The 27,488-nt window shown below is 42.3% G+C and overlaps 1 protein-coding gene across 1 annotated transcript; it reads left to right on the forward strand.

The window, feature by feature from the left end:
* Positions 1–5,602: 5,602 nt before the first annotated feature.
* CRKL (CRK like proto-oncogene, adaptor protein) lies at positions 5,603–27,482 on the forward strand. The gene is made up of 3 exons (XM_077461568.1): positions 5,603–6,150; positions 10,908–11,364; positions 25,547–27,482. The coding sequence occupies exons 1-3, from the start codon at positions 5,840–5,842 to the stop codon at positions 25,679–25,681; spliced, it is 903 nt and encodes a 300-aa protein (XP_077317694.1). The 5' UTR covers positions 5,603–5,839; the 3' UTR covers positions 25,682–27,482.
* Positions 27,483–27,488: the final 6 nt, after the last annotated feature.

Below are 27,488 nucleotides of genomic sequence, written 5' to 3' on the forward strand. Positions count from 1 at the left end.
CGGCAGCGGGTGTGTGTGACCCCCTGGATGGGTTCACAACACAAAATCAGGCACAGCAGACAGCGTTGTAGGTGCAAAAAACAAAAGATGCGGTTTATTTATGCTACATGCAGTGAAACATATAACAGCCAAACAAAAATAAAACATGAAAATAAATCCTGGTCAGCTTGACCTCTAATTACACACTTAGATTCCCTGTCTAACAACTGAGTGCAGCCTTGTGCTGCACCAGTCCCTGTCTCTGTTGTAGAGGTTTGCCACATAGGCGTTAACTCACCTCACAGAACAGGTGTCACACTCCCCAGTCTATACAACACAAAACTGGTTCCAGGATGGAGCATCTCCCTAAGCATGCTGGGGTTTTTTGTAGAGGTCTTAATGAGCCCACTTACTTCAGCTGGGCTCATTAACTCTTCCTCTCTAGTTGTACAAGTCTGCATAAAGCCTGAATCTAGGGCACACATATTTCCCATCCTGGATACAACCAGGTGACTTTGCCTGCCTGCTGCCACAAGAGGTAAAATAAACACGTTTCAAGCACTGAGGTTGGACACGGAACTTATGCGGATTGATGCCTGGAGGTACCTTCAGTTAAGCCACTTTATTACAAAATTGCCCCATCCAATTTGAAGTGACGAAGATTATAGGCCTTTTGAGCGGCTCTGTCTGAGAGACAAATCAAAAAATAATATAGCTCGAATTTATAAAATTCTATCAGAGGGGGAAGGACTGGAGGGCCCGCCCTATATTAAAAAATGGGAAAGAGAGCTGGGGATTCGATGTAGTACACAGACTATGGAGAAAATAATGAAATTAACTCATAGTGCGATGGTAGACATTAAGATGATAGAGTTGAATTCTAAGTGCCTCGCAAGGTGATATGCGACCCCAGACAAAGTGGGTAGATTTGTAATCGCACAATCCCCAGAGTGTTGGCGGGGGTGTAAGATAATAGGAACTATGGCTCACATCTGGTGGGATTGCCCGATTATTAAAAAATATTGGAAGGAGGTGTTGGATTTAATAAAGGCTGCAACAAATAAACACATAGCAGAGGATCCTTGGACTGTTTTGTTTCACAGGACCGAAGGTTCTGTGAGGCAATATAAGTCCTCTATAATCCCCATACTGCTCAGTACCGCTAAAAGTCTAATTCCAAAAAAATGGCGGAAGCCGGATAGCCCCAAAAAACGGGACTGGATACTCCGGGTAAATGAAATACAGAACATGGAGTGTCCAAAGGAAGAGGGGGAAGAATTTGTATCCGGAGAGGAGTATATGGGCAAATGGGTATCATGGATAGAATTTAAAAATTCATGGAGGTATGTAGAGGAAATTGTAAAATAAAGTCGGGAAAGACATACATAGTGTTGGCAAGGGTGGATACAACTCTGAACCTACTGCAAGGAAGGGGGGGGGGGGGTTGGAGGAGGGATATGAAATGTTAAGCATGTTTGGTTGTAAAAGATATTAAGAAAAGATTGAGTTTGTAACTGAATGTATCTTTTTCTTTTTCTTTTTTATACCCTATTTGTAAGGAAAAAAAACTAAATAAAGAATAGAAAAAATTAAAAAAAATAAAAGAAAAATAGAATGCGCTGCATTAAACAATTTTTAACATTGCAGCGTGACGAATGTGCTATATCCATTACGAACGCTAGTTTTACCAGACCGAGCGCTTCCTTCTCGTAATATATTCTGAGCATGTGTGGCACTTTGTGCGTTGGACTTGTCTGCACACGATTGGAATTTACGTGATCTGATTTTGTGTGTTGGAAATTCCGATGGAAAAAGTCAGATGGAGCCTACACAGGGTCGGAATCTCCAACAACCAGCTCCAAGCGCACACATTTTCCGTCGGAAAGTCCCACCCTGTGTAGAGGGCATTAGAGTGTTTTTACAGCAGAAAAGCTCCTCTTCAAACAAACCAGTGGGGTTTTTCTTCCAACCAGAAAACACCAAAAGCCTATGTGTGCATGAACACATAGGATAACATGCTGGGGAGTTTACTGGCTGTAGAAAAAAAATGCCTGAAGCCAAAAACAGCAGCTGTAAAAACGTCCAGTGTGCATGAGGCCTAATGATCACTTCCAGCTACAGAAGCACCTTCCAGGTAAAACATAACCTCCAAGGGGACAGATCCTAATTTATAGCTCCCTCAATAAAAACACATACTGTATAGTACTCTCCCTTTTACCAATTTATTAAAAGAAGAAATAATCCAAATGCACTCACATAAACATAAAAATATCCAGCGTATCAAGTGGTACTGGTGATGTGGATCAGGAACATCAGATATTGCAATCTCACGGCTGCCAGAAATCCTAATGGCCGCACGGCTGCACTCACAAGCCTGATAACTTGGTGATGACCACAAGCCATGACTGAGAGCTGTTGGAGACAAGCTTGGTCAATGTGCTGGGAATGTGTAGTGAGAGCGCTCTCAGCACACAACCTCAGACTGCTGTGGACGTATATGCACAGAGACTGGGTTTTAAATAGACATGTGCAGAATTAAAAAATGTGTTTAGTTTAATTTTGATTGGGTATTTAAATAACTTGATTTAGTTAATTTAACAAGTTTTGTTTTGTTTCGTTTTGTTTATTTGTTTTCTAATTCTAAATTATAATTTATGCTATTCAAATTCAAATTGGTATACGAATTTATTGTATTTGATAGTTATTCGATTAGTTCAATTATCATTTCAGATGATTTTTTCTTTTGTTATTTCAGATTAATTTAAGTTTGTTACTATTGTAATTCATAAATTTGTATATTGCAGAATCTCCACATAATGAAAAATGTGTTCAAATTTTGATTCAGTAGAAAATGAACTGCACATGCCTAGTGTTAAAGTGGTTGTAAAAATGTAGCAAAAAGTGCATCACTAGAAATTGATGAATGTGTGTTTACCTCAAACAAATAAAGTGCAAAAATGCATTTTTTGCACTATTGATATATTGGTTATTTGTTTAATCAATTGCTGTTGTGCACTTTATTGGCTGTTTTTATTGATTTTCATGTTTATGGTTTACCCCATGGATATTGTTTGTACTTTTGCACTTACATTTTTTGTGGTACACACACATTGATCAATTTATAGCGCTGCGCTTTTTGCTACATTTTTGCTTTTGTGCCTATTATCTGGGTTATAGTGCTTAGCTGCTGTATGTTATTGCTGTCCACCTAGCACAGATATTTCTTCTATTTTTTAAAGTGGTTGTAAACCTCAGATGTAGTTACATAGTTCATCTGGTTGAAAAAAGACACAAGTCCACCCAGTTCAACCAACACAGAAAACAAAAACACACACTCTCCATATACATTATCTTATACCCACAGTTGATCCAGAGGAAGGCAAAAAGAATACCCCAATGAAGTATGATCTAATTTGCTCCAATGGGGGGGGGGGGGGATTCCTTCCTGGTCCCCAACAAGCAATTGGATATTCTCTGGATCAACTTTACCTATAAATATTAGTACCCAGTTATATTATGTACATTTGGGAAATAATCCAGGCCTTTTGGAAAACAATCTACTGAGCTGGCCAGAACCACCTCTGGAGGGAGTCTATTCCACATTTTCACAGCTCTTACTGTGAAGAAGCCTTATTGACATTTGATGTAAGGGGGAACTCTGATAAAGGTATTTGATGTAAGGGGGTACTCTAATGGGGACAGTTGATGTAAGGGGACTCTGATGGGGACATTTTATGTAAGGGGGCATTCTGATGGGGACATTTGATGTAACAGTGAACTCTGATGAGGATGTTTGATGTAAGGGCATACTCTAATGGGGACATTTGATGTAAGGGGGAACTCTGATGAGGACATTTGATGTAAAGGGGAACTCTGATGAGGATATTTGATGTAAGGGGGTACTCTAATGGGGACAGTTGATGTAAGGGGCAAATGATGCAAGAGGGGGAGCATTGATTGGGACAGTGGATGTAAGGGGGCTCATATTTGGACAGTTGATGTAAGGGGACGCTCTGATGGGGACAGTTGATGGTAGGGGCCACTCTGATGGGAGCAAATGATGTAGGGGGGGCTCTGATTGGGACAGTTGATGTAAGGGGGTGCGCTGATGGGGCAAATGATGTAAGGGGGTACGCTGATGGGGCAAATGATGTAAGGGGGTGCTGATTGAGATAGTTGATGTAAAGGAGCACTCTTATGACGACAACCAATGTAAGGGGATAATCTGATGTAGACCATGATGTAAAGGAAAACTCTGATGTTAAAGGGGACTCTGATAGGGAAACCTGATATAAAGAGACTCAGGTTCTGTTCATTTATCCCTGTGTTGGGGCCCACTTTTCCTGCCGCTGCATATATACACTACAGGGGAGGTGTTTTTTTCTTTTTGTACTTAGAGCTCCAAGTTGTAGCATTTGCATAGCGCAGGTTTCTCCTGTATGGCGATCTGAGCTGGTAGAACTTTATGTTGGATTTCTGAGTCAGAAGCTGGCATTTCCTCACTGTGCTTATGGTGTTCCCCATCTCAGAGGATTCGTGACTACGGGCGACTCCTGTACTCCATAAATAGGCATACCTACTTTTCTTTAAAGCATATGTAATCCCCAACATTTCATATTCCTGATATGGGGCTGCTGTATCATGTACTTGTATGAGAAAGTCTCCTGTTCTCTTTGTATTACATCCTTTGTGTGGAATCCCTGGTGTTCCTGCTAGTCCCTCAGCTTTCCTATTAAAAACTGACCAGTCTTTCATTGGGAAGCTCGGTGTGCTGCTGCTTCTCCTCCCCCAGCTCTTAGGCTACTGAGAACAGAAGGAATTATTATTATTATACAGATTTTATATAGCGCCAACAGTTTGCTTTACAACATGAGGGCAGACATTACATTTACATTACAATTTGGTACAAGAGGAATCAGAAGGAATGTGATCATTTATAAAAAAAAAGGGGGGGGGAAATATGTATGTATCTTTTTTTTTTTTTATATCTATACAAAATGTTTTGCTTTTCATTTCTATATTAAACTGAATGAGTTGTTTTACAGTGTGATTATTTACATCCACTTAAACAAATGAAGGCTACTCTCGCTGAAGGCCTGCAGATGTTTCAATAAAGTTTATTTGAAGTCCTGTCACACAAAAGCTGTCCCTGTTTTAGGAGCGGGCATTTCCAGGGACTACACTGTTCTTTACCACTGAAGGAGGAGACTCGAACCCCATTAGCTCGGCTTCTCTCCGTCACTTTATATAGGGCTCCAATTATAAAAACCGACGCTGGGTGTATTTTAATAAAGTGATGTAATTGGTCTGCGTTACGTCAAAAGCAGCCAGAGCAGAGCGGTCAGACCACCCTGCGGGGCAGCCTAGCCAATCCCCAGCACAGGATCCAGAATAATCATTGACGTCAGCGGCAAGTCAGAATCCATTGGTCGGCATTTTGGCGAGCCGTTCGTACGGCCATATGAAAAGTCGCGCTCCTGTTCGCTCGATGAAAAGTGACGTGAGCGGCATCCAATGAAATGTCAAGGAAACGCCCCGCTCCTTATCAGGAGGTGAACTGGGACGTGACCGCCATGCTAAGGTGTGCTATTGGTTACCGCGGCTTCGTGACGTATATCCGGTTCACTGTATGTGAAAGCCCGCAGTCTCTCCGCCATCTTTACTGTCTCCCCAGTCTCGTAGAGCAGAGAATAGGGAGGGGACCCGAGATTGGTCACGCACAGACCGCGCGGGCCTGACAGGACCTGGCGCTTCCGCTGTGACCATGACACCCACAGCTGCCCGGGGACCAGCCTGCCAGTGACCAGCCTCTGCCCACACCCTCTCCTCAACACCGTTATCTCTCATCGACCGCTCAGTCATGTCGTCCGCTCGCTTCGAATCTTCGGACCGCTCGAGCTGGTACTTCGGACCGGTCTCCCGGCACGAGGCTCAGTCCAGGCTGCAGGGCCAGCGGCACGGAGTCTTCCTGGTCCGAGACTCGTCCACCTGTCCCGGGGATCACGTGCTGTCCGTCTCCGAGAACTCCCGGGTCTCCCACTACATCATCAACTCCCTGCCTGGCCGTCGCTACAAGATCGGGGACCAGGAGTTCGACAACCTGCCCGCCCTGCTCGACTTCTACAAGATCCATTACTTGGACACCACCACCCTCATCGAGCCGGCCCCAAGGTGAGAGACCCATGGAGGGAGGATGGGTGTCAGCAGTGGGCCCAGCGCAGGGGTCCATCACAGCTGGGGGAGTGTCAGCAGGGGTCCATCACAGCTGGAGGAGTGTCAGCAGTGTGCCCAGCGCAGGGGTCCATCACAGTTGGGGGAGTGTCAGCAGTGTGCCCAGCGCAGGGGTCCATCACAGCTGGGGGAGTGTCAGCAGTGTGCCCAGCGCAGGGGTCCATCACAGCTGGGGTAGTGTCAGCAGTGTGCCCAGCGCAGGGGTCCATCACAGCTGGGGGAGTGTCAGCAGTGTGCCCAGCGCAGGGGTCCATCACAGCTGGGGGAGTGTCAGCAGTGTGCCCAGCGCAGGGGTCCATCACAGCTGGGGGAGTGTCAGCAGTGTGCCCAGCGCAGGGGTCCATCACAGCTGGGGGAGTGTCAGCAGTGTGCCCAGCGCAGGGGCTCAGAGCAGACTCCTTTACACCCCCCCCCCCCCCGGACTGTAGGCAGAGCCCCTTATGGGTGTTCGTATTATGCATAGTTTAGGGGCTCATAGCTACCCCCTCTAAGGAGTGTCTGAGAGATGTTGGGAACATGCTCCGTCCAGGGTCCTTCAGCAACCACCTTTTACAGCTGCATTTTATTCGGTCTCCCCCTTCGCAGCTAGACTGTGATAAGAGTCCCTGATAGGTGACAGCAGTGTAAGTCTGGAGGCTATGAGCTGCCCGCACCCCATCCTAGGGGCCCAGAGCAGTGACCTCCTCAGCTGGACTGTGAGCAGAGTCCCTTATGGGTGTCAGCACTATGCTAAATCTAGGCGCATAGCAGCCACATTCACAGCTGCACTGTGATCAGTCTCCCCAATGGGTGCCAGCAGTATGCGTGGCATCCAGGGGCCCATAGTTGTTGTCCTCATAACTGGGCTGTTATCAGAGTCCCTGTGAGCTACCTGCTTAATCCAGGGGCCCATAGCAGCCACCTTTACAGCTGCGCTGTAATCAGTCTACCTGAAGGGTGTCAGCAGTGTGAGTACAGGTGCCCATAGTTGCCCCTCACACACACTTCCCAGCTGGAATGTGAGCAAGTCCCTAATGGGTGCCAGTACTATGCTGAATCGAGGGGCCCGTAGTCACCCAACTTCACAACTAGACTGTGATAAGTCACTTAAAGTGGTACTAAAGTCTATGGGGGTAATGAGCTGAGCCGCAGCTCCGTGTGTCCGTTCACCGCCCCTCTGTTTGCTGATTGGCTGAATGAATTTGACGGCAGCGGGAGCCAATGGCGCTGCTGCTCTCAGCCAATCGGGAGGGAGAGTCCCAGATGGACCAGGCACTCATGCTCAGAAATGGGGCTCAGGTAAGTATTAAGGAGGCTTATGAGGGCAGGTGTGTTTTTTATTTTTTTATCTTCATGCATTAGGGAAAAACCTTCTGCCTGTACAACCACTTTAAAGGCGGCAGCAGTGTGAGCCTAGGGGGCCATAGCGCCACCCCTTTACCCAACAAACACTGCTCAAGAGTCCTTGAATGTTAGACGTGTGAGTGCAGGGGTCAGGTGTCCATCACTGCCCCGGCACCCCCCCCCCCCCCGATTGCGCTGGATTGGTCACTGGTCCTGAGTCGGATATGCGTAGGGACAAAAAGGAAGGGATGTTTTCTGGTGGATAGTTCCCAGTGATTAATGGTGCCGATGGGACTTCTTGAGGACTGAGCTGCTGCCTATTCTGTGCCGCCTCAACATGTAGCCTTAGGAAGGAGCGCCTGGTGTGCATAGCAATGTGGCTTTTAAAATATGGTTCATGGATGATTATTAATAAAGATCCATGAACCACAATTTAAAAGTCGCATTTCTCTGGACTCCGGGAGCTTCTTCCTTTTTATGTAAACCCCCGATAGCTTGGACTCCTTTTTAGAATCCCCCCCCCCCCCCCAGAAGCTGCCCTCACAGCTGTACTACTGGGATCAGATTCCCTAAGTATTAGTGTGAGAAGTACAGGGGCCCATAGCAGCCAGTCGCTTGTCATTTTATAAGGTGACTTTTGTATCCTGAACTTTGCACATGACTGGTGCACTAGGCCCTCCTGCTTGTTAGTATGGAGAGTAGCACTAATGTTATGATACTATAGGAACAAACGGAGCCAGTGTTTTCCCTGACTTTTGTAATGTGGACCTTGTATGAAAATGCAAGATCTGATTATGTTGTACCCTGGCACCTGCTGAATAAAAATAAATAAATAAAAAATGATAGAACAAAAAATAGAAATTGGGAGAAAAATGTAAAAACAAAAAAAACAACTTTTTTTACCCTACACCAGATCCCAGCACCCCCTAGGTGAGGCTCAGCCTTCTCATAGGACCCTGGGAAAGCTGAGGGTTCCATGATGAGAGCAGAGTTGTAAGTATTTAACTTTTTCTTCCAATTTTCTTTCTATATGGCTTTCAATGAACGTGTGTTTTAATCAGGGGAGGCAGCATAAGTGGATCGTGCATTTTCACACAGTTTACTTTCTTTGTTTTTAGGGTGAAACTTATTGGGTACAATGGACTTTTTTTATTTTTATTTTCTTTAGCAACATTTGTCTTTTTTTTTTTTTTTTTTTTTGTGGAAAGATGTGAGTTCAGGTTGTCTGTCAATATACCATTGATTGATATGACAAGTAATGCTTCCCCTACGTCTCCTAACTGATAGGAGTTGTCATTGCTGGGCACTCTGGTGGCCAGCCTGTGTGACACATCACTTCCATCAGCTTGATGGTTCTTGTTTGTGTCAATTCCTTGCTTTGTTTAGAAACACAAAACAAGTTGCTGATGCAGAGTTAGCTGGTTTCAGATTGCTGGCCAGCCGCTGTGCTATTTTATTTAGTGCTGATTTCTCACTACTCTGGATGTTACTAGTTAGTGCATCAGCTTAAACAAATCAATAGTGTCTGGAATATTTAATAGGCTATTACAAAAGTCTCTGCTCCAGAGGCAGTGTTTGTTTTTTCATTTTGGATCCTAGCTTGTATATTACAGCACCTTTTTTGTTGCTATTGATTTCCTGCTAGAAGTTCTGCACTTGACAGCCTCATCCCCTTTTTTGCTGATTCACTCCAGCTCTATCTTTCTCGTTTTGTAAACTTGTGTAGAATGTTTATTAAAGTCATAATGAGTTGATAGCAATATTCACACCAAGTATCTTCTTAGTGCTTTATTTTCATTGGCAGCTTGATCTGTTCTGCTGAATGCAGTCCTTTACTGCTCTGCTTTCTTTGGTGGCCACTGCATTGCATCATATTTGGCAGCTTGGCAAGCTGTCTAGGTGTAAAGAGACTTTAGTAACAATCTAGGGGACAGTTGGCCTTTGGAAGCTGGTATGTTTTAGGGATTGTTAATCTGATAATCAAATTTACTTGGTGCTTGACATGCATTGTAATTTGCTAAGCTTATTCACTAAATGCGATTAGTTGGGTTTGATTCGTAATACTGTACAGGCACTTTTCTGAGATTAAAATATTATGCGGCATGAAACTTGCATAACGCTGATCCCTTCATCTTACTACGAGATCTCCTGAATGTATACTTATCCTTGCTGTGTAACCATGGTCATATGTGCAAGGATCATTTTTGTTTCTAAATGATCACATCTTTTAACTATTCAACCTTGTTGGGCACTATTCCTGTTGCTTAGCGCAAAGCAAAAAAAAAAAAACTTTCCCTAAAGTTTCAAACTTGAACGTCCTCAAAATGTCCTAGATGTGTAATACTTACTTTCTTGGCCCATACATGGTGAGATAGTTGCACAAAAAGTTCTTATTGTTTTAGCTACCTCCATTCTTTGGTCAGCTTTACCTTCAATAAAATTCTTAAGCTGGCCATATATTTTAATATTTCCTTTTTAGATGTACATCAACTATGTAGTGCAAGGGCCTGCCCAATTTGCATATAAATTGAAAGTGTTCAGGCTTGACCTCGTTATACAGCATTTATGTAGCGCCAACAGTTTACGCAACGCATAGAAATATATAAAGGGGGACAGTACAGTTACAATACAGTTCATTACAAAAGGAATAGGAGGGCCTGCTCATAAGGCTTATGATCTAAAGGGAGGGTGGTACAAAAAGTAATAACTTCAGCGAATGATCTAATGGAGGGGACTCCAGTACAGGCCGCTTTTTGGGGTAGGCTTCACTGAATAAATGAGTTTTTAAGGATCACCTAAAGGCGTACATGGTAGGAGCTGACCGGACATACTGGGGTAGGGGGTTTCTGAGGGTGGGAGAAGTCCTGGAAATGAGGTGACAAGGGCGCTAGCGAGCAAGATGTATTGTGAGAAGACAATTTGGGCGGTTATTATTATATGGTTTTTGGTAACTAAAGGAAAATTTGTATAATGTATGGCCAATCTTTTAGTTTTGTCACATGCTTAGTTTTTTAAAACTTATTTAGCATTTAAGCTTTTTTTTTTTTTTTTTTTTTTTTAGTGCTTTCCCTAGGGCTGTTTACATGTTGGCTCCTAGGACACCATATTGCTTGAAGTTGGTGTGTGTGTATATGTGTGTGTGTGTGTGTGTGTGTATATATATATATATATATATATATATATATATATATATATATATATATATATATATATATATATATATATATATATATATATATATATATATATATACACATACATATATACACTTCCTACAACTGTCTACTTTTTAGTTCCTATTGCTTCATGATTGTATTGCTACATTTAAGCCATATTACTTTTTTTCTTAAACATTTTCTCCTTTCTGCCTGAAGGTACCCAAGCCCACCTGTCAGTGCAGGATCGGCACCCAATGTTGTAGCAGCCGAGGACAACTTGGAATATGTACGAACTCTGTATGACTTCCCTGGGAACGATGCGGAGGACCTTCCTTTTAAAAAGGGAGAAATTTTAGTAATTGTAGAAAAACCAGAGGAACAATGGTGGAGTGCTCGGAATAAAGACGGTCGTGCTGGTATGATCCCTGTACCCTACGTCGACAAGATATCCCGTGTAGCAGTTATTGGCAAAATGGGGAACAGGAATTCAAACAGTTACGGTATACCAGAACCCGCACATGCCTACGCTCAGCCGCAGACTCCCAGCCCACTGCCTACCTCTGGGAATCCTCCTATCGCTCCATTGCCATCTACCCAGAATGGACCTGTCTATGCTAAAGCTATTCAGAAAAGAGTGCCATGTGCTTATGATAAAACTGCTCTTGCGTTAGAGGTAAGTTGCTGTGCATGGAGTAAGCTTGTAGTGCCTATGAAAGATATGAAGAATGCATTGATGAGGCCATCTTTCTATGCTATCTTACTTGCCTGGTCAATGTGTTGCATCCTTTGCAACAAGTTTTATTTCTTCAGTCCGTTTTGTAGATCAGTGCAATTCTTATGTCAGGAAAGCTCACTGTCAGTTATCTTTCATCAGTGCTGTAGGCTGCTGTTGCCTTTTTTTCCCAGTACGCGTGCCTGTTCCAGGGCAAGCTTGTCATTTGTGGCGGCTACAGAGGTGTGTGCTCTACCCTGGAACAAGCACCACTTTGGGAACTGAGATAGTAGCCGTCTCCAGTGCTGGTAAGGAACTTTGGATGTGATTACGTCATCCTGGCAGGTTCCCTTGAAATGTTTGGTTGCTGCAACAGAGAATCTGGAGTCTACCAGGCCTTGTAAGGGTACATTAGATTGTAATGATGAGCGCTTCAGAGTCTGACTTTTTAAAGCAGTTTTAAACTCAAAAGCAAATGTTTGTTATATTTCAGCCTGCCAATTCTTAAGCCTCATACACACGCTTAGATTTTCGGCCGACTGCTTTTTTATTTTATTTTTTTGCTTGCTAGTCTCATGTCAAAAGTGAACAGGTTACTAATAATGCAAAAATTTTCATACGACAGAATACAATGCCAGAAGTGACGTCATTTGTTGACTAGTTTTGTATGTATTCTTTCTGAGCATGCGTAGTCTTGCGCCTATGAGTGCGAAACGCATACTAATGAAACGAAAATCGGACATTGAGTTCACATCCGACAAATGTTATAGTCTGCACATCCGGCTTTTGTCTGATGAAAAAGTGAAATCGGCTGTTGAAAGCACCGTATTAACGATCCGAAAATCTGCAGACAGTTTGTCCGAATTTTCCAATCCGATTTTTGCATCGTGTGTATGGGCCTTTTTAGATGTGGTGGCTGCAGTCGTTTTTTATTTTTTTTAGGCTTCCTTTCTTCTATTCTCATCTGATGATCCAGCAAGTCTTCAAAAGCACAAGCTCTCCAGCAGAATGTATCAGTTTAGTCATGAGACAAACCTTTTAACACCACAGGGGTGCTTACAATAATCTGCTTTTATTTCTTCATACTGTGAGCTGGAACTTCAGTTTGTCTAGCGTATATCTAAATCTGCTAGTACATCTAACACAACCCTCCCCACAGACTGACAATGCTGCTGTGCTGTCCCAAGGTGCCCCCTGAGCTTCATCCAATGTGGGGGCACTCTAATACAGGAGGTATGTTACTAGCTAGATCACCAGGGGAAAACAAATGGGGGGGGGGGGGGGGATTAATGCAACCACTACATCTGATTGATATAGGTAGGCTGCAATATGACCTTTTTTTTGTTTTGAGTTTAACCCTTTTGCTGTCAGAGCAGTTTTTGGCTGACTTATTTTATTTTTATTTTTTAAACGTGAAAAAAAAAAAGTTTAGGCCTTAAGGTTACACAAAACCCCCAAGCATTAAATAAACATTTTCTGAAAGCAGACACCCTAGAGAATAAAATGGTGGTAGTTCGAAATTTTTAAGGCACATTAATACCTCTAGGCTCCAATGAATGTTTTGCAATGCAGCTCACATTGCTTCTAGGCTTAGATAGCTGGAGAGACTGACCTGGAAGTGACATTATAGATGTTGCTTTCAGGGTCACACGATGATGTGCGTCTGCTCTTCTCCTTCAACTCCACCTGATGGTACCCACCATGTTGATCCTGGGCCCGCAGCTGGGCAAGCAGAGCCTGGAAAACATGGAGGGGTGTGGCGGCACAGGGGAACACCGGTACTGGTGGTGTGTGTGTGAGCAGTTGGGTGGCAGCGCAGGTGCCTGAATAAAAATAAAGGAAAAAACCGCGCTCGACAACGGTGGGAAGTAAGAGAGGATAGTAATAACAGTGGCTACGGCTAAATACTAGTTATATCATTAGGTTGCTGCCACCCACAAAAGAAAGAAACTCCAAAAGTCTTTTTGGTTTCTAGTTTGTTGTCTGGTTTCGTTTTTTCCTTTTCTGTTGCTTATTGGAATTATTTGTTAATCCCAGGAACATATCTTTAGTAGGAACTTTGTTGTTTTTTTGGGAATTCTGAGTAGCTTGTGAATTTCAAATTGCAGATTGGTAGTTTTTTGGGGGTTATGCCTCCCTTTATTATATATATATTCTTCTAGATGAATACATGATATATTCAGAATTATATATTGATATACATACATATAAGGAGTTTTACTTGTAGGTAGCGCCAATCACGCAGGTGCCTGAATGCTTTCACCTGACGGGCAGGAGTCTGCCTGTCAGATTTACACACCGGTCTCTGTCTCTCTGTCTCTCTCAACCACCTTAAGACATGCGCCTGCTCTACAGTTAGTGTAAAGATTGACGACCCGAAAGCTACGCTGTAGGCCTGTTGTAGAGGGGAAACCTATTGTGGGATCATAAATCGGACGCCTCCTGATGTGTCTGCATACGCCAGGGGTTCTCAACTCCTGTCCTCGGAACCCACTAACAGGCCTGGTTTGCAGTATAACTTAAATGCATCAGATATAATTTTCTGCTCAGTGATTCCACTGGCATACACAGTTATCCTAATTGCTTTAATGCAAACAGCGACCAGATCTTTAGTCCGTAGCATTGTGGTCCTGTTGGCCTGGAGGTAGCCTGTCACACTTTTTTGTATGCAAGTGGAAGTCGGGTAGGGGCAGATTGCTGTGAAATCCAGAATTGTGGTTTCTGTTTGCATAAGAGCATTGTGGGTTTTAAGGGTACAGAAGCTCTCTTGAAATGAACTAATCATGATTGCAGAGAGGTGGTATTGGATCTGCCCTTTCTTTAGACAACCCCCCACCCTTTAATTTATGTAGGACACAGATTGTGATCTGAGGAAAGTTTTTTTCCTGATTTGTGTTTTTGGATTTTATACCTAATTTTCTAGATTAAACGTGTGCAAATTAGATTTACAAGTTTAATGATAAAGTTTGTTTTTCTGCTCTGTGTGTAGTAAGTACATAGGTTGTTGGGAAAGAGGTTTTGCAGGCACCGTATTCTCATTTTTATATACCTAATTTTAAGTAGGTCTGTACTGGCTCAATTTATCAAGTGTTAATTAGTAGAACATTATCACAGAGTCTCTCTGGATTGTTATTCTAATTAGGTTGTTTCTTGGCAAATTGACACACTTCAGAAGGTTAACAAGTAGGTCGTTGTGTTCCTAGCTCTTGAAATCCCAGCAAGTTTGCTTGACAGGCCTGATATATTTTCAGTAACTGTTTGAGCTCTGGTTTTTTGGAAACACAATTCTTAACACATCTCTGACACAAACGGGAGTACAAATACATACGAGCCATTTAGCCTTTAAAGGCACAGTCTATATGCTTATTAGTCTAGCTTTACCTACATATTGGGATTCATTGTAAAAGGTTTTGGTTTCATCAATCTAAATGTTATGATCTCTCACCAGACCGGATTTGACTAATATTTGCTGCTAACTTTCATCATCTTTTGGAGAAATCCTGTTGGTCTAATTAGTCTGAGTGTAAGTTTTGATATCGTCAGTTTAGACTGAATATATAGTTATCCAGGTTGAAAAAAGACACGTCCATGCAGTTCAACCAAAATAAAAAAAAAACACAATCCTTCACCCACAGTTGATCCAGAGAGAGGCAAAAAACCCAGCAAAGCATGATCCAGTTTGCTACAGCAGGGGGGAAAAAAATCCTATCTGATCCCTTGAGAGGCAATCGGATTTTCCTTGGATCAATCTTACCAATAAATGTTAGAACCCAGTTATGTTATGTACATTTAGGAAATAACCCAGGCCTTTTTTAAAGCAATCTACTGAGCTTGCCAGAACTACCTCTGGAGGGAGTCTATTTCACATTTTCACTGCTCCTTAATGTGGTGTTGCCACCAAAAAAAATAAAAAAAAAAGCTTTAAAATTCATAAAAAAATAAAATTGGGGAAAATATTTTTTACTCTCCTCTAAATGCCTGTTGCTAGGAGGTCCTTCGTAGTCTGCCTCCTTCAGTGTCCGGGCACTGAAATCACTTCCCCTCTGCGCCACAGTCATCTGGGACCTGTCATGTGTCCCAGATGACTGCCGCGTCGCTCGTGCATGATCAGTGTGTGCCCACAGTACAGTGGGTGCTTCACAGCCGGGTGCCCACAGTAAGAATGCCAGCGCTGTGAGTGGGACGGGGGGGGGTGCTTCGTTCCCCCGCATCGCTGGACCCTGGGACAGGTAAGTGTCCGATTATTAAAGGTCAGCAGCTGCAGTATTTGTAGCTGCTGACTTTTAATCTTTTGGGGCACCCCACTTTAATGTGATGAAACCTTTCCATATTTGGGGATTAAATCTTTTTTCCCCTCTAGATCAGTGATGGCGAACCTTGGCACCCCAGATGTTTTGGAACTACATTTCCCATGATGCTCATACACTCTGCAGTGTAGTTGAGTATCATGGGAAATGTAGTTCCAAAACATCTGGGGTGCCAGGGTTTGCCATCACTGCTCTAGATGGAAAGAGTGCCCCCCTTGTCCTCTGTGATGACCCTAAAGTGAATAACTCAACACCAAGTTGACTATATGAACCACTTCCATTTGTACATGCCTCTCCCCTCCCTCTCGATGCATGCATATTCTTAGCCCCCCCCCCCCCCCCCCCCCGAGTACATAACTTTACATTTATCAACATTAAACCTTAGTTACCCAATTAAACAGTGCATTGATATCGGCTTGTAAATTGGAGACCTCCTGTAAGGATGTTATTCCACTGCATAGTTTGGTGTTATCTGCAAAGACAAATATTACTTTTAATCCCAGACCCTATATCAATTTAAAAAGTAAGGGCCCCAGCACTAAACCTTGGGCCCTTACTGATAACCTTAGACCATTCAGAGTGAATCATTAACCACTACTCTCTGAATTCTGTCTTTTAGCCAGTTTTCTATCCATTTCCAAATTGATCTCTCCAAGCCTCTAGACATGAGCCGTGTGTGGGGAACTGTCAAATGCCTTTGCAAAAGTATCCAACGTCCACAGCCACCCCTCTGTCCAAGGTTTTACTTACCAGCTCATAAAAAGAAATCGGGTTTAACAACTTCTGTCTTTCATGAATCCATACTGTCTATTGCTTAAAATATTTTTTTTTCCCGGCAATAACGCTATGTGGTCTTTTATTAAACTCTCCAGTATCCTCCCGACGATAGAAGGTAAACTAACAGGTCTATAGCTACTTGGTAAAGACTTTGATCCCTTTTTTAAATATGGGCGGGTGGATGCCATCTAGGTGCAGGTGTGTTATCCACCTTTTATTCTGTCTAAATATTTCTGGACCATATCACCTTTGAGCCATTGTGGATTATTTGGGGCTGTCACTAACACCCCCCCCCCCCCCCCAATTATTGACATGAGCTCCACCATGCTTCTTTGTATACACAGAACTGAAGAACATATTTATTCTGCCTTTCTTTTGTCCCCAGTCACCCACTCTAGATTTTGTAAAGGGGCCTACATGCTCAGACCTGACCTTTTTACTATTAATATGTTTGAAGAATTTTGGGCGTTTGTCCTGTCTTTTGCAATCTGCTTTGAATTTTTGCATCCTTGATTTCCTTTTTACATATAACATTTAAATGATAGTGTGTGTGTGTGTGTTAAAAAAAAAAAAAAACTGTGTATGTGTGTGTATGTATGTGTGTGTGTGTGTGTGTGTATATATATATATATATATATATATATATATATATATATATATATATATATATATATATATATATATATATATATAATATATTCTATCTATGGCACAGTACCACATGTCCCAATTCCATGACCAAACAAGTGACTAGAGTGGCGCACAAGTAGTACCCCTTTCCAAATCAGGCTGACACCAAGTCCCACACAATCTTACCAGCACTCCCAATGTAGTCTGGGCAGTTCTCCGGCTCCACGTGATCTCTTTCCCTTATAAACCATAAAACTGTATATCCTGTTGCCCTGTCCCAGAGCTTATACTGTACATCTTGACCCCATATCTGTCACGCTTGCTGGGAAGATTCTGTTTGATAGACAAGCACCCAGGGTTCTGTACTGGGACCAATCCTGTTTAATTTGTTTATAAATGACCTGGAGGATGTGGAAACCTTGCAAAAAGATCTGAACAAATTAATGGGATGGGCAACTACATGGCAAATGAGGTTAAATTTAGAAGAATGTAAAATAATGCATTTGGGTGGCAAAAATATGAATGCAATCTATACACTGGGGGGGGAGAACCTCTGGGGATCCTAGATAGATGATAGGCGCAGCAATGCCAAGCTGCTGCTAACTAAGCAAACAGAATATTGGCATTAGAGGTCGACCGATATATCGGCCGATATTTGCCGTTTTTTAAATAATCGGCATCGGCCGATTGTGCTGATAAAAAGCCGATTTAGAACTACAGCGGGACTTTGAAATGACTTCTGTAAGAAGTCAGTGTGAGTTGCCTGAGTCGTCATAGCAACCCTTTCCTCCTCTCTGGGCAGGCTGCCAAGAAAAGAACTAAATGATACAATGTTTACACTTGAATGAATGAAGTCATCTCTGTGTGTGTAGAAGTTCTCAGTTTAACCATTTAAAGACTAAATCTTTTCTGACACTTGTTGCTTACAAGTAAAAATCCTGTATTTTCTGCCAGAAAATCACTTAGACCCCCCAAAAATTATATATATATTTTTTAGTAGAGTTCCTATGTAATAAAATAGCGGTTGTTGCAATATTTTGTCACACAGTATTTGCGCAGAGGTCTTTCAAATGCATTTTTTTGGGAAAAAAATACACTATTTAAAAATAAAATAAAAACAGTAAAGTTAGCCCATTTTTTTTTTTTTTCTTCCAAAAGTTTTGACTACCTGTTTTTATTTAATACATAGGTTTTTTTTTTTTTTTTTTTTTAATCTAAATCATACATACAAGTAAACTGGAGGTTTGTTTTGTTTAATAAATGTTTAAATGTAAGAAATTTTCTGTATCACTTATGAAGGCTGCTTTCACACTGGAGCGTTGATGGTAAAACGCAAGTTTTAGCGGCTCTTTACCATCATTTTAGCGGTGCTATTTGGCTGCTAGTGGGGCACATATAACCCAGCTAGCGGCCAAGGAAGAGGTTAAATGCGCCCATGAAGCACTGCTGCCAAATCGCATTGCATGCGCTTCGGCAGTGGTGCCCATTCATATCAATGGGCACGAGTGGTGGAGGAGCGGTATACACCACTCCAAACGTGCTGCTTGCAGGACTTTTTTTTTAAGATCCTGCCAGCGCATCGCCTCAGTGTGAAAGCACTCTGTATTTCACACAGACTGCAGGGGAGCCATTTTGCAGGCACTTTACAGGCGCTATTTTTAGTCCAAAAGCGCCTGAAAAACGCCCCAATGGGAAAGGTGTGTTGGATCAAGGGGGATTAAAAAAATAATAATAATAATAAATAAAAAAGGAAAAAAAATAAATAAATAAAATAAAAATCGGCCTAACATATCGGCCCAAAAAAATCGGCATCATATATCGGCTGCCATGATTTCTAAATATCGGCATCGGCCAGAGAAAAACCCATATCGGTCGACCTCTAATTGGCATGCATTAAAAAGGGGATTAATTCCAGAGACCATTCTACAAGGCTCTGGTCTGGCCGCACCTGGAGTATGCTGGCCAGTCCTGAGCACTGGTCCTCAGGAAGGATGTACTGGAAATGAAGCGAGTACAAAGAAGGGCGACAAAGCTAATAAAGGGTCTGGAGGATATTTGTTATGGGGGTAAGGCTGTGAGCACTGAACTTATTCACTCTGGAGAAGAGATGCTTGAGAGGGGATATGATTTCAATATACAAATTTCATACTGGTCACCCCCACAGTAGGGATTTTTGGAGAAGGGAGTTTAACAAGACTCCGTAGAGAGTTCTGTAAGAGTGTCAAGGATGTGGAATTCCCTTCCACAGGAGTTGGCCTCGGGGGTGGGGGGTGACAGCATAGTTTCAAGAAACTATTAGATAAGCACCTGAACGACCGCAACATACCGGGATATACAATGTAATACTGACATATAATCACAAACAGGTTGGATTTTCTAACATTCTTAGTGTGTACCCAGCTTTACTCGCTGGCCCTGATTTCTATTGTAAGAGTGGCTACTTGGCTTGCAGGGTCTTTTGAAGCTCCCCTTACATGCATGCTCACATATGAGCTGGACACACGCAGGCAGCCTTGAGGAATAGAAAGCAGTGATGTCATGACTGGGTGGGCATGCTTGACGATGCACTACGTGATGGGACATGTAGTGCTGAGGAGGCTAGTGAGACTTGTACTCATTTAGAGTGCATGCTCCTTGACCAGAAATGAGAAAGCTGCACAGCAGAAGCTGAAGGTTGGGAATTGATGTAAGCAGTAACGTTCTATATTCACCTCCTCCTTTGTTGCGGCTTTGTGAATGCTCAGGCAAAAAGAGCCCTCACACTGTTATCGGGAAGAACAGCTTGGCATAAGTCAGCAGAGAGAAGTCCTGAATGTGTAAGATGAGGAAATGACACATGGTAAAAGTTTGCCATTGACTCAGAGGAAGAGTGTTTGTGCTCAGGTGGGACTGAGGTGCGCATGGAATTCTGAGTCACTATTCCCTACCCGAGGCTAGAGATTCCAGGAATAACAATTGGGCAGCAGATCACAGCAAACCACCTGCAGGTTCAGAATGGGCGGGGTGAAGCATGTGGCTGACAGTGACGAATGTTACATTCAGATAGACTTGTTTGATCTTGCACAGGCAAGCCTTCATCTATTAAATAGAACGCTGTTTGAATTTGAGTGTTATTGCAGCAACGTCCAGTCGATAGGGAAATCCTAATGCTGAAATTGTCATGTCCGTGTATAATCTTGCATGTGTAGTAGTACTTTATATTTGTTACACTAAAGCCATGACACTGGTTGCTTTACTAAAACTCTGGTGCTGCTGTGCTTAGAAACCAATCGGCTTCCAGATTTAAGCCCTCGTTCACATTGAAGCGATTTGTCAGGTCGAATTGCATGACAAGTTGCAGCCTACTGCTTGCAGTGACACATTCCGATCAGCTGCGCTGATGTCTTTCAAGTCGCACAACAAGTTGCATGGACATGTGGCTTTGAAGTCGTGCGGCTTCAGATGAAGTAACAAGATTTCAAAGCCCTGGTCAATGTGAATGAGGACTTATTGTACCAGCTTAAGTTAGAAGCGGATTGGCTACCATGCACAGCTGCACCAGATTTTGTAATCTCCAGTTTTAGTAAATCGCCCCCCTTTTGCGTGTTTGATACACAACCTAAAGCATGGGTGCTCAACCTCCACCTGTTGAACTACAAGTCCCATTATGCCTTTGGAAGTCATGCTTGTAACGGTCAGTGGCTTGCAATGCCTTGTGGACTTGTAGTTTAGCAACACCTATAATGGGACACTAGGGGGATTTTGGGCTGTTTGTTCCTGGCCTGTTTAAAAATGTAGTGCCCCCCCCCCCCCAGATTGTTTAAATGGGTTTTTTCCTTCACCAATATTGCTGTCTGTAGTTAAATGAGTGCCCTATTTGGCTTCTCTCAAGATTGTGTGTTTTTTTTTTTTTTTTTTTTTGTTAATGTTATCCAAAATGTAATTCTCCCCCCCCCCCCCCCCCCTTTTAATTTTCTTATTTTTTTTTCTGTGGGTTGCCGGACATCTCCTTTCTACCTCTCTGAATGTACCCATAGCAAGCTGTGTGCTGAGGGGACACTCCCAACCTGGGCTTTGTGCGGCGTCCCTAGAGGCACAGAGCATAGCTCAGCTCCGCCCCAACTCCCTCTTCACAGGATTTAACTGATAGCAGCAGTAGCCTTCGGCTACTACTGCTGCGCAGGAAGAGGGACCAGTGATGGGCCGAGAGGACTTGGGTTAGTGTTGGAGTGGGAGGCTGGAACAGGTAGTGGGACACTTTCACCTTTTAATGCTTTCGCAATTGCTCCTGATCTGTCAATGTAAACAGACAGATTTCCATTCTGTCAGGGGAGAGGAGACAGATCTGCTGTTCATACTGGCTCTGAAAAGTGATGAGTCTCCTTCAGGCAGTCCCACCCCCCACAGTTGGAAACACTCCCTAAGACACATTTAACCCCTTGATTGCCCCCTAGTGTTAACTCCTTCCTTGCCACTGATATTTACAGTATTTGGTGCATTTTTACAGCACTGATCACTGTATAAATGTCACTGTTCTCATGAGTGTCAAACATGTCCGATCTGTCTGCCGCAATGTCGCAGTCCCACTAAAAATCGCTGATCACCACCATTACTGGTTATAAAAAATATTAAATTAAATATGCCATACATTTTTCCCCTATTTTGTAGACTCTATAACTTTTTGTGCAAACCAATTAATATACTTATTGCGTTTTTTTTTTTTTTTTTTTTTTTTTTTGTTTATATCAAAAATATGTAGTACAATACATATCAGCCTAAACTGAGGAAGAAATGTATTTAGTTTTTTTTGGATATTTTACTATAGCAAAATAGTCAAAAAAATGTTGGTTTATAGCCCAAAAATAAACTGCAGAGGTGATCAAATACCACCAAAAGGAAACTCCATTTGTGGGAAAAATAAGGGCATACGTTTTGTTTGGGTACAGCATCGCACGACTGTGCAATTTTCAGGTAAAGCGACGCAATGCCGTATGGGGAAAAAATGGCCTGGTCCTTAAGTGGGGTAAATCCTTCTGGTCCTTAAGTGGTTAAACCCAAACCATAAATGTAATATATCATTAATTTAGATGTGGCTGCATTGTTTCTTTTTAATCTTATCCTTTTTTAGGCTTTTTTTCACCTGGTGATCTGGCCAGTAACATATCCTTCTGTTTTTTTAGAGTGCCCCCACTCTGGATGAAGGAACACATTTAGTTACACTAACAAACAAGAAAAACTCCAGCTCACACTGTAGTAAGGTCGGCCATGCATGTTGCAGATTTATTTCCTGCAACAACGGGTTGGAGGAAAGAAACTTGCCCGATTGACTGCTGACAGGGGAATCTGTCCTGCTGGCCATTGTCTTCTCCCAGTGGGAGAAGACTGATTATTGCTAGCTGCTGTAGCAGCTGCTAGTGATCGCTAGTAAATCCCAGCATGCTGGTTGTATCCAAGTTGATTGATCAACTTGGTACATTCAGCCTACCTGTACACGGTTCAGATCTCAATTTGAACAGTGCATGGTCTGCCTTACACAAGCACTTATAGCAACTGTGGGGTGTGTGTTTTTTGGTTTTGTTTTTGTTCTTCTTTTGGGTAAAGGATTAACATAAATTTCAAGCTGATAGTTGTAATTATTACTGTCCAGTGGTAAATGGTTTGTCTCAAAACTCAATTGATACATTTGTAGGAGAGCTTGTTCTGTTAAACAGATTTACTGGCTTGATCACCAGGTGAAAATAAAGGAGACTGAAAGAAAACTATATAAATATATATAATCGTTGCTTTTGGGTTTTATACTTTAGGGTGGCTTCACACTGCACTTTTGCTGAAGTATAACTAACTTGCGGTTTTCATGTAGGTTAGCTGTGCTTTCCTATAGACTTCTATGAGGTCCTGCAGTTTTGGTGAAGTTTCAGAAAACGCACCCAAACTCTTACATGCTGCATCTTTGTGCCTTCTAAAACCACAAGACTTCATAGTCTATGGGAAAGCACCGTTATCTCATGGGTTAGGTGCACTTTAGCAAAAAGGCAGCAGTGTGAAGCCCCCCTAAGATTTAACCACCTCAGTACTGGGCACTTTCACCCCCTTCCTGCCCAGGTCATTTTTCAGAGCTATCGCAATTTGAATGACAATTGCACGGTCATGCAACACTGTACCCATATTAAATTTTTATATCCATTTTTTTTTTCTTCTTCACACAAATAGCTTTCTTTTGGTGGTATTTAATCACTGCTGTGTCTTTAGGTAAAAAAAAAAGAAATTTTTGTAAATAAGTAATTTTTCTGCGCTCATGACACTATTATGCTGCACTGAGGGGCACGAACGGGCAGCATTGATGGCAGCACTCATGAGCAGGCACTTATGGGCACTGACTGGCCCATGTAATGGGCACGGCTAGGGCATACCTGCCCTGTTCTCCCCTGTGAGGAGATGCTGCTGATCGGTTCTACTCGCCACACACTGTCAGTGTGAAGCGATGAGTCGATTACCGGCACTACCGCATTTACATGTAACTGGCTGTGATTGTCCTAACAACACAGTGCGGCCATGATAACCCAGAACGGGAGCCGCACCCTCCCTCTTACATGTTGATGGTGGGCAGGCAGCAAGTGGTTAAAAATGTCTTTAGATCCCCCTATAAACATGTTTGTACAACGCTGGTAGATCCCATTTTCATTTATAAGCAAGATTTGAAAGATGTCCAAACAAAGGGTTAAAGATCTAAGCTGGGCTTCCTCTGTTGTATGTTAAATCGGTATTAAAGTCCACTTTTCTATTTATGCCACTGGTAAGCCTATAATCAAGCCTGCATGTAGGTACAGTAAATATGTCCTAAATGTGTACTATTTAGAAAATATTTACTTTAGTAGCAGCTGGTGACGTTGCTAGCATATGCGCACTGCGCTTTCAGTGGAAGGTATGCCGTCCATTGAGAGAGCTGTAGCCTTGACTGTGTAGGAGTAACGTCTTTGCATGTCAGCCATTCAAACAGCCGGAGCCCGCTAAATTCTGAAGAAAGATGGAGTGAAGATGGAAGCCCTGTCAGCGGGTACAGTACGCTGCTCTAGAAATCCGTTTTTCAAGTAAGGCTCCTATTACATGGGCGCCTCTGAAGCAGATGTAGAAGTAGATGACTGGTCTATGTCTGCTCCACTATGCAGAGTGCACACTGACACAGCCTAGTCTCATTTATGGGGAGGAGCAGGACCACCATCCGTCTGTTTTTGGCAGACACAATCTGATGGTGGCGGTCCGCTGACATCTGCCACTTCATAGAGACTGGAGTGTCTGATCAGGATCGCCTGTGTGAAAGGGGCCTATGTCAGTCATGTGCTAGCATGCAATGCATACTATCACATTATAACATTTCCTGCAGGGTGATCGGTGGTGCTGTCTATGGCTGGCAGTGCCAATTGCTGTATTCTGCCTGCAGGAAAGGCTTCCTGCTGGGCTGGCAGACAAAAGCTCAGAGGGTGTGATTCCCTCATCCACAGTGATTGTAGAGATGGGGAAATTGGTGAATTTGTTTTTATTTTATTTTTTTAATTCAACAGGGTGGTTGAACAAAAAATAGTTGAAGGACCTGACTAAGTTGATCTCTACTGCTGCCATGCGGCACTGTGCCAACTCTAAAATGCACCTTGACTATTTCTTGCATATTTATGTATGTGTGTTTTTTATTTTTTATATAAAACACATTTCCTGTTAACTTATTCACAGTTCTTTGAAAAAGCAATCAGTTGGCTTCACAGGATTGCAGAGATTGCATTACTACTCAATAAAAAGGCAGCCTGGTCTGCACGAAATCCAAGTCTTGCCAGTAACTTGCTTAGTTTGTAATATTTTATGTACGTTCCTTTTTATGAGTCCATGTGTATGCTATATCTATCTCTTCCATTTAAAGTGGTTGGTAAACCCTTACACATACCCAGTGAAGTGACTGGCCTCAGATGATAGAGAAATGTTCCTACATAAGTTGTACCTGTTTATCTGCAGTCTTCTCTGCTCTAAATCTGTTCAAAGTGCCAGAATTTATTAAGCGTGTAAAAAAAAAAAAAATAAAAAAAAAAAAAAAAAAGTGGGGAACTTAAGTTGCACTCTGCAGAGCTCAGGGGAACTGATTGGAGGGAAGGGACACACCTTCCCCTTCACACAGCTCACAGGAACAGAGCGAAGGATGTCAATCAGCTGGGGGTCCCTCCCTTGTCACAATTTTTCTCGGTGTCAGGAAAACTTGGCAGGAGTGATTCATGCTTATAGCAGAGCAATGAAGCAGCAGACAGATATTACACTTTCATTGCTCTGGATTGAGACAGGGATATGCTTAGTTCATATTTAATGTCAGAAGTTTACAACTTTAATGAAAATAAAGAAATTTAGCTGCTTGTCTGACTGAGCTATGCTTACCCCCATATCTGACCAGTTCTGTTTTATTTCACTTGTAGGTGGGTGACGTGGTAAAAGTGACACGGATGAATATAAATGGCCAATGGGAAGGAGAAGTGAATGGTCGAAAAGGGCTTTTCCCCTTTACACATGTGAAAATTTTTGACCCTCAGAATCCGGATGATAATGAGTGACTTGTGTTTTTCTCCTCGGAGCTCTGCTTAATGAACTGTCCTTCCAGATCCTCTGAAGCTTTCTTGGCATATCATTCAAGTCAGATCTTTCAGCCGCCTGGTTATTTGACACTTCTGAAAATAACACACTCCAAAGTTCACCTACTGACGCATGTAACATAGCTGTGTTTGTCTATAATGCAGAGCTACGGCTTCCCACGTGTTCAAGGGCCCGAACAAGCTTACTTAGAAATGCTGTGCTGCCAGCCGCTAATCCTGTGTTGCTGTGGAGAACAATGCCTGGTGGAATTCTGATGCATCTGATGTTTCCTTTCCCCTTTTTTTTTTTTTTTTTTTTTTTTTTTTTTTTTTTTTTTTTTTTTTTTACAAATCCAAATCATGCCTAAAGGCTTGCAGGGACATTGGATCTTTGACTATACACATCGCTACAACCTAACAGAGTGCTGTGATAAGCTACCCTCTTTTTTGGAGAGATTCTGTGTTCAAATTCTCCATGCTTATGGGGACACCTCCAAGATTGTGGTAGTAGGTGAATTTGAGGCCTTTATTTATACAGTTAATTGTTCTAGACAGGAATTGAGAACATGTCCACTTCCTCTTCTGATGCAGAGTTCTGCCACTGTAGTGAAAGATGTCATCTGCTTGTCCTTCTAGTAACGAATGGATTTACAGCTTGATAGCGGTGTACTGTTTCTATTTCTCTCTTCCTCTTAGTGAGTGCCATTATGGAATCGTCCTGTCGGGTGTTTAGCAAATAGATCTCCTGGAAAAGCTTAGTGAGTTTGTATCTCCTGGACATTTTTTTTTTTTTTTTGTTTTTTTTTTTTTTTTTTATTATAATATAGAAAAAACTAAATATTCCAGACTTGAGTGCTGCTTCTGTATTGTTGCAGAATGCTATATGTCAGGACATCTTTCAAACCTCAGTCCAAGTTTTATTTGCTTTGATTCAAAGATTGATGATCCTTTTTGTTGGGATGATTTTTTTTTTTTTTTCCCCATCTTACAGTAAGCTGTCCTATTCTACAGCATCTTTTGAGCACAAAGGGAGGAAACAGATCCTCATACAAAGAACGTATCTCCTTATTTTTCCCCTATTTTCCTGGAACAGAAAATAGCCCTACTGCTGTTTACGGCCTATGTACCTTCTATGCAGTGAGCTTTGACATGCCTAGCTGTTCCCACTTCTCACATTCTGCCATTTTTAACTCTTTCCCCTATTGGTTGCTTTGCTGGATCTGGACCTATTTCAGCTGAAAAGTACATGAATAGCTGCCCTGAATTTTAATTTTCACTGTCTACTTGGTTGGTTGAGTACGACAAAAGTTGAAAGGGAATTTGTCACTTGGGACAACGTCCCATTTTATTTTTGCAAAGGGAGGAAAAAGTGCATTTGTGCCATTTTTTGTTTTGCTTGTAAATTGTAATTTTATATTGTATTTACCTGGGGTCAGGGGAAATTATGTTTTGAAATTCAGTGTAATTAACATTTTTAACTGTTTCAGACCATTGATTTTTCTGCTCATAAGCCACACCTTCTTGATTTCTGCTCCAATGTTTCTCAATTTTTTTTTTTTTTTTTCACAGGGGCAGCCCACATTGACAGTTCTTTCTCCTACAGAAGGGACTTGTCTCACTAGGTTACACAGAATAAACTTTATTTTAGGTGTATGCTTTTTAACCAGAATTTTTTTTTTTTTTTTTTTTTTTTTGAAGGGGAAATCCATAGCTTTTGAGTTTATTTTTATTTTATTTTTTGTGCTGTAAAATTAACAGTATTAAATTACTTATATTCTTAGAATGCTGT

This window comes from Lithobates pipiens, unplaced genomic scaffold, assembly GCF_037356315.1.
Source record: "Lithobates pipiens isolate NorthernLeopardFrog02 unplaced genomic scaffold, aLitPip1_a1.2 Scaffold_3, whole genome shotgun sequence".
NCBI lineage: Eukaryota > Metazoa > Chordata > Amphibia > Anura > Ranidae > Lithobates > Lithobates pipiens.